The sequence below is a fragment of the Cucurbita moschata genome, unplaced genomic scaffold, assembly GCF_002738365.1.
Source record: "Cucurbita moschata cultivar Rifu unplaced genomic scaffold, Cmos_1.0 Cmo_Scf00038, whole genome shotgun sequence".
NCBI lineage: Eukaryota > Viridiplantae > Streptophyta > Magnoliopsida > Cucurbitales > Cucurbitaceae > Cucurbita > Cucurbita moschata.
Window position 1 is genome coordinate 587,677 of NW_019268554.1, and position 13,399 is coordinate 601,075.

The 13,399-nt window shown below is 37.1% G+C and overlaps 2 protein-coding genes across 3 annotated transcripts in view; one reads left to right on the top strand and one right to left on the bottom strand.

Moving 5' to 3' along the window:
• Nucleotides 1–3,936, bottom strand: part of LOC111432451 — a 6,583-nt gene extending 2,647 nt beyond the window's left edge. The window contains exons 1-6 of the mRNA XM_023069343.1: nucleotides 3,761–3,936; nucleotides 3,340–3,601; nucleotides 2,018–2,165; nucleotides 1,791–1,941; nucleotides 1,568–1,693; nucleotides 1,393–1,473 (exon numbers count right to left, since the gene is read on the bottom strand). Coding sequence (XP_022925111.1) covers nucleotides 1,393–1,473; nucleotides 1,568–1,693; nucleotides 1,791–1,941; nucleotides 2,018–2,165; nucleotides 3,340–3,531 — 698 coding nt within the window. The 5' untranslated portion in view covers nucleotides 3,532–3,601; nucleotides 3,761–3,936. The remainder of the gene's footprint in view (nucleotides 1–1,392; nucleotides 1,474–1,567; nucleotides 1,694–1,790; nucleotides 1,942–2,017; nucleotides 2,166–3,339; nucleotides 3,602–3,760) is intronic.
• A 2,058-nt stretch (nucleotides 3,937–5,994) lies between these two features.
• LOC111432452 (DNA replication complex GINS protein PSF2) lies at nucleotides 5,995–10,697 on the top strand. Of its 2 annotated transcripts, XM_023069344.1 has the most exons (9): nucleotides 6,001–6,218; nucleotides 7,911–7,960; nucleotides 8,044–8,118; nucleotides 8,265–8,379; nucleotides 9,555–9,654; nucleotides 9,740–9,770; nucleotides 9,853–9,945; nucleotides 10,141–10,293; nucleotides 10,412–10,697. In XM_023069344.1, exons 2-9 carry the CDS (start codon nucleotides 7,913–7,915, stop codon nucleotides 10,430–10,432), a joined length of 636 nt encoding a protein of 211 aa, XP_022925112.1. In that variant the 5' UTR covers nucleotides 6,001–6,218; nucleotides 7,911–7,912; the 3' UTR covers nucleotides 10,433–10,697. The 2 variants fall into 2 exon arrangements, with proteins under 2 accessions (XP_022925113.1, XP_022925112.1); XM_023069345.1 differs by lacking the exon at nucleotides 10,412–10,697 and having other exon boundaries at nucleotides 5,995–6,218; nucleotides 10,117–10,228.
• The last annotated feature ends 2,702 nt before the right edge of the window (nucleotides 10,698–13,399 follow it).

Sequence of the window (13,399 nt, forward strand, 5' to 3'; positions counted from 1 at the left end):
GGGGGGGGGGGGGGGGGGGGGGGGGGGGGGGGGGGGGGGGGGGGGGGGGGGGGGGGGGGGGGGGGGGGGGGGGGGGGGGGGGGGGGGGGGGGGGGGGGGGGGTGACTAAATTAAAATTATAAACTTGCAACAATTTTTTATTACAACTAATTATGTATTGGTGCTAGGTCTACATACAATCTGCAAAAGGGCAGCATACTGCAACGAACCACACCAAAAGAATTTGATGTCAATTTCTATGAACTATTCTGTAGTTACTATACGATATGCCTACCCCTCACTAAGTTCTCCCAAACAACTACATAGAACCTAGAGGCCAGCTGCCACAATCCAATTCATATGAGAGAGAGAGAGAGAGAAGGAAAAGCTAAATTTAAATTAAAAACTTCCAACAATTTATCGTAATCCCATTCAACTAACCATGTATTGGCAATAGGCCTATGTATAATTCTGCAAAAGGGCAGCATACTGCAATGAACCATACCAAAATATTTTTGAAGTCAAGTTCTATGAACTATTCTGTAGATAACATATGACGTGCCTCACCCTCACTATCTTCTCCAGGACAACTACATAGAAACCTACTAGGTCAGCTACCACAATCTAAATCATATAAGAACGAGAGAGAGGAAAAGGGAAGACTTCAATTAAAATAATATAAACTCCAACAATTTATTGTAATCCATTTCAACTCAACATGTATCTAGGTCTATGTACAGTTCTGTAAAAGAGCAGCATACTGCAACGAACCATACCAAAAGTTTTTAGATGTTAAGTTCTATGAATCCTGAGGTTTCGAAAAATGTTCTAAATGGCTCCTGAAGTCATTTGACCGTCAGTAGACTAATGCAAACATGGTGTGACAATAACTAGTTTGCTGACTTGGAACTCATATTAATTTGAACTTTGTGTATTTTATCTTTACGAAATTGGACATTGGTTTTTGCATGTCAGACACATTCAGAGCGTGTCTAGATGAGTTTGTGTCCAACATGCACAACCTAACTAAAATAGAGTTTTCGTGCTTCCTATACACCACTGAAAAAGTACAAGCACAGAATATACACAAGGTTACATTGCAAACACAACTGCACCATCTTCAAAAGAAAATTCAGAAAAAAGAAGAAAAAAACAGCAAATGTACATATAGGTGTAGATGGAGGTAGAGGTGCATGACATAGGTGCTAGGCTGTCTTCTAGAAAAGAAAACAAACTAATTTAATTCACAAATTAATCAAGAGCTTCATCTTGAAGCTAGAAAATAATCTTGACGTTCAAATTTATCTTCAATTTTCAGTAACTCTCACTTGTATTAATCAGGAAGAGTCATCCAAAGACTTGAATTTTCTTTGTTCCATTGCACAACACTAAGAGAAAATAGGAGAGAATTACCTGATCTTGATTTCTTGAACATGTTTATCTGATATGGAGTAAAGCATGGTATAGTTTTTCAGGTCAAACACCTTGTATATGCTGACAACAAAAGAGCAGGAAAAAAGAAACAAGTTGCAATAAGAATAAGAATAAAATGAAACAAAGACAAATAAAAGAAAGACAGTAAAGTTACCTATCCTGTGCAGAGTAGGTTAGAACCTTCCCATTAACATCATCAAACTCGACAAATCCAGGCCACTTCAACGATTCAGACTCAAAAAGTGCGAAACCAGCATCAGGCTTGCCCCTTCGAATATATCTAGTAGATTTGAGGAGGAAATATCAGAAGAGATAAATATAAGCATTGAATTGAAGAAAATGAATAATACAAACACGAGCAATGGAATTTTACATACTCAATCCTTGTAGATCTGCATTTCAAAGAGCTGAAGTTATCAGAAGCATAAACTGAAACTGTGATAAGTGAATCATTGTTCTTATTGTAAAACAAACTCCGAATGACCTCATCAGGGCTGACATTCAAGAAGCATATCCTTTCATTGGTCTCTGTACACGAAATAACCAACACATGTCATTCAGGAATTTTCGTTTAAGAAGACTCACTAGGGCATAATGTAGTTACCTCTACTAAAAGCTGCACAAACACCAGAATGTGCGAGCGCAAAAACAATATCACGTGCAGCAACAATTTCTATTACTTTGGTCCTCTTCATTAGAAAAGGTAAAACTGGTGAACAATGCCCCTTTGGATCATGAGTATCGTATTCCTCCTGATACGATTAAAATGATTAAATAGAAAGAAAATATAAATTTTACAAAGAAAACAACATTCAAGTAATTTATGTCAATTCCAAGCACATGGATCAAACTTGAGGATAATAGTTTCCAATGTCCAATAGTAGCAGATTCTTAAGTATATTCTCAACAGCTTGGAAAGCTATCATATCAGCCCAAATCTCAATAGCATAAGGCCAATTGCACGGATCCTTCCTGCTATTACATATTTTCTATTCAATTCGACCATCAATCACTTGCAGAATCCAAGGCCTTGTTAATGCCGTGAATTATAACTATCACTCTTAATAATCAACCTAAAGCATGACACATGATAACAAATGGACTCCGTAAGTAAATTCTCAAACAATAATAAAGTTATCCCTTGTGACAAAATCATCACAAAACACCACAAAACACTAATCACGGAAATCCAGCCCACACCAAGATATACAGTCCAGCTTCAATGAGAGTGGAGGTGAATAAGTAAAACAATAAACAAAATGACTTAGATACACAAGAGTATGGCCAAACAGAATGTACTAAATAGTTAGTGATGCAAACGTAATTCCCTTGACGTGAGTGCCTATCCTTTTACAGCAACAAAATAACATGGCCAAGAAAAAATAAAATTCACATTCAATTCATCTGTAATAGAAGATTCTAGAAAAGGAAAACAAAGAAACCATCTGCAACATATAAGCGCAAGAAAATTTCATATTTCTTCTAAACAATTTGTTAGGCTGAGGTGTTAGAACTGTCAAGATCAGGAAATAACACTGAAGTCATTTAATTGGCTCCATCGTTGGAAGGGGAAGCGCACTAGGGAAATCCTTTTAACCATAGATAAAACGACGCCCCGATCTAAGACATCCTATAAGCAGTTACCGGTACATACGCAAAGGAACATTTTGTCTAAATGAACAGAAATGGAAAAGGGTGAAAGAGGCATCGGCCAAAAGCTTCCCACAAAATCAGTCAAACTGGAAAAAGAACAAAGAAGGAGATATCCTGCGAAGGAGGAACAAAAATGAAGTGGGCTAGAGTTTTTTCTTGAAAAAAAAAACATCTTATAGCCAAACAAAATGAAGCTGCAATGAGAGAGGAGAAGTGTGTAATGCAGTAAAGAACAGCCAAATAGCACAAGATGCAAAAGGAAAAAGAACAGACCATCAAACGCATGTTGCGAAATCTCTCTTGCGCATTACTCATACTAAAAGCACGATCTCGCTTCGAGCAAATCTCCCGTCTCTGCAGCTTCTTCACACTATTAACAAACCCATCAACCCGCTGCCGCTTCTTAGCCAAAATACGCCGACCAGAACAAGGTCGAGGACTCGCCGAAATCCTCCTCCCTTCCATGAGTTTCCCCCCAACAACAACAACACTTCTACTTCTCCTCGTTCAAAGCAGGAGCGAATTTCACATAACCCTCCAAAAGAAAACCCCAATTACTTACACAAATCCTCACAAACAGAAGGTTTAAACTCCGGAAGGAAGTCAATCGGCGAAAGAAACTGAATCGCGTGGATGTCGAAGCAAATGGCGGTGGAATTAGAAAATCCGGAAACCCTAGCAGATAAAAACTCACCGGGAAGTAAAAATGGGAAGATGAAGGAGTGTGTCTCCGGTGAGGCGGCGGAGTGAGGCCGCCGGAGCTGGGAGTTGGAGTGTGTCAGTGGAGTCCAAGTGAAGTCGGATGGGATTGAACACCAGACATCGCTAAACCTTTGAAGATGAGCGATGAAGAAGAAGGGGGAAAACGAAACACGAAGAACAGGATTTAAAATTCTAAAATCCCAATTTATATAAAAAAAAATATATTACATAATATCAAATTGACTAAAATGCCCTCCATTAAAAAAACAAAAAATCAATAATATTCCTTAAACTTTTAAAAAAATATATTTACCTAAAAAAAATAATATTGAAAACCGTTGAATTTTGTTTAAAAAATAGCCTTAAACTTTTAAAAATGTTTCAAAAATACCCGAGTTTTCAAAATTTTCATTAATATTTTATTATTAAAATAATTAAATAAATTAAATATATACTATGTTCAGGCTACAAGGTCGTCGTCTATCTTATAGTAGTGAGGAGTGACTGACTCATACATGCGTCGTAGTTGGTTTATACATGGAGTCGCTCTCCACGTGTTTATGACATTACTCATGTGTCTCTTCGTGTTATAAGGTTACCCTTTTGGGGCTACTAGATAGTCACCGACTAACTTGAAGTAGTGAAGCATTCTAATAAATGAAGCACATATGACCGTAGTTGGTTCAGGCTCGAGATCACTCCCTTCATGTTTGTGATATTACTAGGGTACTACTATGTCGGGGCTACTAGAGAGTCCCCAGCTACCCTCTAGCAGCGAGGTGTTTATTATGACTGACCCATATATGTATCGAGTTTGTTAGAGGTAGGGAACCAACTAATTACACTTCGGGCCAGTTAAGTCTAAAAACATGACTTTTATGTTCTGAAATAAGTACGAGAGGACGACTTAATGCCCAGTAAGTGACAAAAGCCTATAATGTTTAAAAATAATTATGATCGTACAAAGTGAAATTACTTGCCTACCCCTATTATATTATTTTTAGCAAATTAATCGCAACCATGTTATAAATTAAAATTTTATTATCATCATCGATAGACATCATTTTTTTTTGTTAATTTTAAAATTAACTATAATATCAGTTCTACAAAATAATCAATTTTTTTTTTATATTTTTTAAATTCAAATATTTATACACAGTAAATTTTGTACTCTATTTAATAGTTTTTTTTATTGAAAAATATAGAAGTAAACTTAAATTATTTTTATTGAATGTAATTAATTACATTTTAAATGGCATTAAAAACCATGAATGCTGAAAAGGTTACGTATTTAAGTTTAATTTCATCGTCATAAATAAGAATGCACAAAAATTATTATATTAATAAATATTTGTTGGCTGCCTGAAAATATTTCATCCTCGTAAATAATCATGCAGCTGGGACACGAAAGCCTTTTTAGCTGGTATCGTTGTTGAGGATTATTGAGAGTGAGTCCCACATTGGTTAATTTAGCGTAACATCATGTGTTTATACTCGGAAACACTATCTCTATTAATATGAGATCTTTTGGGAAGCCAAAAGTAAAGTCACGAGGGTTTATGCTCAAAGTGGACAATGTCATATCATTGTATAGAGTCGTGTAGGAAATATTGACAGCTAGTCACATCCCCTATAGTACATTTTCAGGCATTTTAGCCACGTGAGTGTATATATGATTTTGATAACCAATCATATACCATCGTATTGACACAACATGAATAGTTACGACATGTCTAATATAAAAGCAAGTAAAAAGAGTTTGAAACGAGCATGCGACCATGGACAACATGTCCTGGACGAGTATTACTTGGACACCCGACAACGCCCACAGGTAACACGCATTATTCAAGCATGACCGTGAGACATGAGAGAATGATGGGTGAATTAGGAGGCATCTTGGACAAGCATTACCGGGACATCCGACACGCAGCCACGTACAACACCCCCTTAGACAAACATGACTATGCACAGAGGTAGGACGAGTGGTGAATTGGGAGGGGACAGAGACAACAAATACAATCCCGACATTAACCCGTCAGTTAATGGCGAGAAATCTCTCCTCATTTCTTCATCTCTTGTCGGTTTAAACATGAATTTTTCGAGCAACCAGCAAGATTGAGTTAGACACTAAAAAGAACCATAATGGATTAACACATCTTGATCTTATTTCAACACTAAAAAATGATTTTAATTATTATAATTAATCATTGTTCATCCGCTTAAATTTGATATTCAAATCCATCTTTTAAATTTCAACCCTTAAAAATTTGGCTGTGATTTTCGCACACTTTTTCGCAGCGAGCTTAAAAATTGGTTTACGTTCATTTCCCCCCTCAAATTTTGCCAAGATTTTCAGTTTTGAATTTTCTCCCAACTCTTGCCGCTGCTTCTGTTTCCCTAGTAATCGACTTCCGATCTTCACGAATTATTCAGATTGAAGCTTTCGTTAGGTAAATTTTCAGATTGCTTTTGTTTCTCTTCTCCATTTGAAACTCTACAGATCCTCTAATTTGCAACAACCATTGAAATTTATACGCTTTTCGCTGGAATTTTAGTTGCTCTTTACCGATTTACTCTTGCAGTTTGGTTCATTCGCTGTAGCTTGTTCGATTTGATGATTTTAACAGTTGCAACGTAGTTATTTGATTTATATTTGATATCACTTTCTATAATTCCGTTTATATTCTACAGATGAAACTGATACCATTATCGTTGAATGTGCTAGCACGAATTTTTATTCTGGTTTGAAGATGATAAATCAGATAATGTTTAGATTGGGCAGTGGATGGTTTTTCATAGCATGGTTTTGTAATTTCTGGAGGAGGAAAATCTTGGAACTTAGAAGTTAGACATCAAGCCTAGAGATTTAAGTGGAGAGTTTAGAAGCATGAGTTTATGAAAACTGTGTTTGGGATGCAGATTTTAGATGCTTTGGTTTAGTTAAACCCTTGAATTTGTGTCATAAACCTTAGGCGTGAGAAAACTCCTTGACTGAACTCAAACCCTCCCTCAAATACCCTGTAGAATTTGCTAGTGTGTAGCGAAATTTCTGCCCTTGGTTTTTCTGTACGGTGGGGGCGCTTTTAAGTTTCCTCGGAAGTGTTTACTTCCAATTTCTAATCCAAAATTTGTGAGAACAACTTTTAACCTTGCCCGGATACGAACCAAGGCATTTAAATCATGCAATATAAACGTTAAGGAAGATGCGAAGAAAATGTTGTTAAATTACCATGAGATCTCCAGTCATATTGAGTGAAATCAAGTTTGAACAAAAGTTGCAATTAGTGCTATATTAAGGAAGAATCAATCTTTATTTTGCAACCACGGATTCAAGTTACTTTAAATGAGATTTATTTATTCTTAGATGGTTATGAATTCTTGGGTGGATGATTGAAATCTACTATTTTTGGATTTATGGTGTTTTATTCGTGTATTTTTTAGCTTTAAGACTTTTTATTTACTTTATAGTTACATTTACAAAATGGTTAATTAATGGTAATAAAGTATGAAGGCTACAACTTTTGGAATGCCTCATGGAAGGTCAAGGATTTCATCTGCGACCATTAGGTTAAAAGCCCAATGCTCTACCAACTGAGCTATACACCAAAAAAAAAAAAGAAAAATAGGTGGACCATGTATGTTGTCTTTGTAAAGGAGATTTGAAAACCGTAGTAAAAAGAATATTTGTGCCTTGTTTTAGCCTAGAGCTAAGTTTCTTTGCAGTTCTACGTAGTTTAGGTTTCATGCTTAGAATTATTCAAGGTTGACTTGATCAATCTTGTTTGTGGAGTGATTCGAATCTCAAACAAGTTTTCTTGTCTTGAGATATTTGATCAACAAAGTACTCCATATCTTATTTTCCATGGGATGAATTCTTTATCATTTTGGGATTCTTGAATATTTTAGATCTAAAGGTCTTGTTCTTCAATAAGATTGTTAGATCGAACTCTCATAAATTTTATATCATTTGGGATGAAATCATCTTGAATTGAGGGTTTTAACATGTATGATTTAGGGGTTTGCATATCCGTGATGGGTTCTCAGATCCAATTGGCTAGAGTTCTCATACCATGCTTTAGTTATCCGTATCAAGAATGAAACTGTTATTTTGTATTTGAATAGTCTAATTTCCTTTTTAACAGAAATGGCTGGTCAATCAGATCCTCACCTGACCCTATTTTCTGCAGAAGAGGTATCCTCTTTATGCTCTCTCTAAATGGTTAAAGCAATGTTATCTGGCATTGATGCTAAATTGTTTCGGGGATTCTTGTCCAGATCGAGTTTGTAGCTGAAGATGAAATGGTGGAGATTGTTCCTAATATGAGAATGGATTCTCTAAATTTGATTTGTGTATGTTGTCTTCTTCACCTATTCTGTTCATGTTTAACATATGCTGTCTGCTTTATTGTAGGATTCTTCAATTTTCATTGTTGTGTGTTTTTTTATCTTTTCTTCGTGCTAATGCTGAGTGTTTTTAATTTCCTTGTTTCCTCAAGGGGGATTATGGTCCGTTCTATCCCCAAATCGCCACTGAAGTTCCATTGTGGCTAGCGATTGCTCTGAAAAAAAGAGGGAAATGTGCAATTAGGCCTCCAGAGTGGATGTCTGTTGGTAAGTTCTATCTGTTATATATGGTGAAATTTCTTTCATGCGTAACACGCATAATCTGCAGGCTTTTTCTTTGTTCTTTTTTGGAGAATGTCGACGGATTCTCCTGGATTAAATAACTTGATCTGATGCAATTACTAGTCTGCATACTCAATTGGAGGATATAATATCTATAGATCTAGAATTTACGTCGGTTTTGTAGATTAATATCGAAGAGATCATTACATTCCAAGTATACAGGAATCAGTGCTGTTGAGCAATCCTCCTATCATGGACCATGGTTTCAAGCTTGAAACACAGGGTCACGCCAACATGAATGGGATATAAAAATGCTTTCTTTATGCAATAGAAGAACTCCTAGCATCCTTGCAAACCATGTATCGATTTAGTGGATGAATATCAAAAAATTATAGAGTGGTTCTATGTTTAATATTACATTCTTCAGACCTACGTGAAGGATTCATCGTCAAGGAAACTCCATCTCCCAGAGAAAAACCAAATAAAGTTACAATTCTATGGTACAGCTGACCTTAGCTTGTTACTTTTTCTTTAGAGCTCGTAGTCTAAAAAATATCCGAAAGATATTGAGATATGGATTCCAAATTTTGACTAGGGATCTTATCCTGGTTTCATTACATTCGATGTTGATCTGTTTTTAGACGTCTGTCAATCATGAGAACACTTTTCGGTTATGCACTAAGAATCCTAAGATTATGATTTCTCAGAAGGGAAAAAAACTAGTTGTAGCTTCCTCAGACATAAAGGAGCTGAATCTTTATGGTGGCTTGGAGGGGAAAAGTGTTGGTGTTAGCGCACAACTACTTTCTTTCTTGCATGCATTTTTAATTGTATCAAATTTAAAGATATTGCTGCTGGTTTCATTGATATCTTGATTAGGTACTTGAGTAGCATGGATTACCCAATAGTACCTAAGAGTAACCTTGATATTCATTCTCACTTCATAACATTTTTCACAATTTATTTCTTGTAATCCAAATATTTTAGGTTTCTTCCTTCTGATGGGTGCAATAGGCATCAACTCTTTAATTTTTTTCAATGTGATGAAGAGAATAGAAGAAATATTGGGCTATAAAAAGACTGAAAAAGAAGAGAGATATAATCCATTATAGTCAGGGTAGATAGTTTGTAATCTCACAGTTTTCGGCTTTCTGGACTAGAAAAGTTGACACAAACGTTGGAGGCAGAACGAGAGTCTCAAGGATCTTTCCAGATACTACCCTTCCATTACGTCGAAATATCGAAACTTCTTTTTGACCAGTAAGTATTACGAGATCTTTAACATAACAAATTTTCTTTATGGTCATTAAAAGTGTTGATGTTAACTGTATGTTGTGGATGATAGCGCACGAGAGGACGTTCCTGACATGTATTTGGTGAGTTGGGAGCTTTTGTTTTGAGTTTCAGCATGTAATTAACTTCTTTTCATGAGTCATTTGATTGAGTTGCTTTTCATAGGTAAGGTCTCTTATTGAAGATATCAGGGATGTTCGGTTTCACAAAGTTGAAACCAGTTTGGAGTCGATTGATACACGCACATCCGCAGTGAAGGTCGACTTCTGACTAAGAGTTTATTTTTATTTTCTTCTTCTTTTCTTATATACTGACCAAATTTATGAACTTACAGCTTTATTACTGTATCATTTGTAACAGAAAAGATACTAAATGCAACGTTCTTACCCACTAGGTTTTGCCTTTTTGATTATGTGCTGATGTGATCAGGGTCTTCTGGTTTTGTGATCCTAGATTAAAGATCTATCTGCCATGGAAGTGAATATAGTTCGACCGTTTGTCGGTAGAGCGCTGCAGGCAATTTACAAGCATGGAAATCCAGAGTTGGTCCCAGATCAAGAAAGAATGACCAATGTGCAGTCACAAGGACATGATCATGGGCAAAGGGTATGTGCCTCTTTTGTAATTCTATGCATCAACGATCCCTACTGATAATGTTGCTACCTACTGATGTAAGTATTTGCTCAATATGACGTTTCTAATGTTATCTGTCTGTTTTCTCCAGAGACCTCTTCGGAGACGGTAGAATACGCGTCAATTATGATAAGTACATTCTTATTTATATAAGCAGTTCTAAATGAAGCTAGCATAGATTCTTCTTCAAAACCAATTTATGTGTTCACTTATATTTCTTACTCTAGCTAAACTCTCTCTAGATCATCCTTTATTACTAGAACGTATGATGCTCATTGTAGATTTGTTAGCATAATAGGCTAACTGGATGTATATGGATCCATGTAGTGATGTTTGTTTACATTAGATGAAAGGTCAATGATCGAAGTTGTTTTTAATTTAAATGTCTATTTATGCTCAAAGATGACAATATCTGCTTGCAGTGGGTTTGAGCGGTTACAAATGTTATTAGAGCTAGACACCAGGCGATGTGCTAGTGAGAAGCCTGAGCCCCAGAGGGGGTGGACACGAGGCGGTATGCCAACAAGGACGCTGGATACTGAAGAGGGTGGTCACGAGGCGGTGTGCCAGCAAGGACTCTGGACACCGAAGGGGGTGGATTCTACATCGATTGGAGAAGGGAACGAGTGCCAGCGAGGATGCTGGGCCCTTGGGGGGTGGATTGTGAGATCCCACATCGGTTGGGGAGGAGAACGAAACATCTTTTATAAGGGCGTAGAAACCTCTGCTTAGCAGATACATTTTAAAAACGTTTAGGGAAGCCCATTTCGAGGTGGAGAGGGAAACACTTCAATTTAAATCCAATCATTATCGTTCTTCATTCATTGAAATTCCACTTTAGAACACTAATTTCTTTGGAAATCTTTGTTTGGTGAGCTGAAATGATAATATTTTTCTCAACAAGAGATGCAAAATGGTGGCCAAACCCACCAACCCCTTTATTTCTAACCCTATATAAATCAAATGCCAACCCTTAGCTTCCTCATCCCAAATCACAAACCAAGCTTCACAATGGCCTCTTCCAAGTACTTGATCATAGCTTTCATGGCTACTTTGATGTTTTCAGCCATCAATACTGGTCGAGCTGCTCGTCATCTCTTGCAAACTGCTCCACCGAACGTGCCAGGGTTGCCCTCATTGCCTCCTCTCCCGCCGTTGCCAACGATGCCGAACCCAACAACAGGGCCAGGAATCCCTTCTATCCCAAGCCTCCCACAACCAACATTGCCAACATTGCCAACTACTCAACCATCCCTCCCTAAGTTACCTCCACTTCCAAGCTTCCCTAGCAACATCCCGACTGGAATGGCGCTTCCTCCACTCCCGACAACTTTGCTTCCGAACCTACCATCGATCCCTTCCCTCACTCCACCGCCGACCACCACCTCTTCACCTTGATGAATATGTCTAGCTACTCATTTTGATCTTTCCTCATTCGTTTTTAGAGCGTGTGATCATATTTATCTATTCTCTCTAATGTTATTTGTAATATTTGAGTTTGTTTAAATTAGTGTGTTGTGTTCTTACACTGTTTCAATGTATTGTATTGTGTTATTGTTTAAATTAGTATATTGGTCAAATCCCTTTGTGTTAATTATTATTTTTAATGGGATAATACGTCGCGGAATATCCAAATATAGGTAATTTCTACTATAGTTTATGAACAATCTTTTCTAAACGTCTTAATGACACTCATTTCATGATAATCTTCTACAAACTGCTTTGCCCTCACCGTCGAACTTATCAACGGTTCCAATGAGGATGTCATTGTTGCCCGCCACGCCAATCCCTAATACCCTTCCAAATTTTCCACAACCCATGTTACCGAAATTTAATCTCCCTCCGCTTTCGAGTTTTTCGATGAACATCTCAAACAGAATGTGCTACCTCTGCTCTTGAACATGCCATCAATCTCTACCATTCCAACTCGAAAAGCAAACACGAATTATTTTAACATATTTTTGTAACCACTCAAGTCATTCGCTAGTAGATATTGTCTTCGTTGAACTTTCCTTTCGGGCTTCTCCACAAGGTTTTTAAAACGTGTCTACTCATGAGAGGTTTCCACACCCTTATAAAGAACGCTTCGTTTCCCTCTCTAACCGATGTGGGATCTTATGGTTTTGCTCTCATTTAGGAGGTCACCGAACATAGAATTGATCCAATCCAAACGTGCTTAACTTTGGAGTTCCTATAATCGAGCCACAAAAAAGGAACGTGCATTTTGCTGGTACAAATAGTAACTATCAATCCTTTTAAACATTTTTTAATCATTATATTTTGACGACTACTCATTCAAATGTGGTATCATATTATTCATATACTACACGTATCACACCACGTTTAACACAAATTTGTTACACTTCTATACTCTCGATTAATATTAACAATTTATACAATAATAAATAAAGTCAATAAAAGAACTCAGTTGATTAAAACATATACTCTCGACCAAAAAGTTAACAACAGAAAAACATTTAAAAACATTATATATATATATATATTCTCTAACTTTAACCAAATCTTTAATTTTTAATATTAAATCTACGTCAAATCCAATCATTTTAGTTCTTTATTTATTCCAATTTATAACACTTTAATTTCTTTGGAAATCTTTGTTTGTTGAGCTAATATGATAATATTTTTCTCAACAAGAGATGCAAAATGGTGGCCAAACCCACCAACCCCTTTATTTCTAAACCTATATAAATCAATGGCTAACCCTTTAGTTTCCCCATCCCAAATCACAAACCAACCTCTAAAATGGCCTCTTCCAACTACTTCATCATACCTTTCATGGCTACTTTAGTGTTTTCGGCCATCGACACTGGCCGAGCAGCTCGTCATCTCCTGCAAATCGCTTCACCGAGCGTGCCAGGGTTGCCCTCATTGCCTCCTCTCCCGTCGTTGCCAAACCCGACAACAGGGTCAGGAATCCCTTCTATCCCAAGCCTCCCACAACCAACGTTGCCAACTACTCAACCATCCCTCCCTAAGTTACCACCATTTCCAACCTTCCCTAGCAACATCCCGACTGGAATGGCGCTGCCTCCGCTCCCGACAACTTTGCTTCCAAACC

Excerpts from the sequence above, each read along its gene's own strand:
- LOC111432452 (XM_023069344.1), top strand. The coding sequence starts at position 7,913 with ATGGCTGGTCAATCAGATCCTCACCTGACCCTATTTTCTGCAGAAGAG. Across the intron at positions 7,961-8,043 it reads CCCTATTTTCTGCAGAAGAG|ATCGAGTTTGTAGCTGAAGA; the intron begins GTATCCTCTTTA and ends ATTCTTGTCCAG. Across the intron at positions 10,294-10,411 it reads GACATGATCATGGGCAAAGG|AGACCTCTTCGGAGACGGTA; the intron begins GTATGTGCCTCT and ends TGTTTTCTCCAG.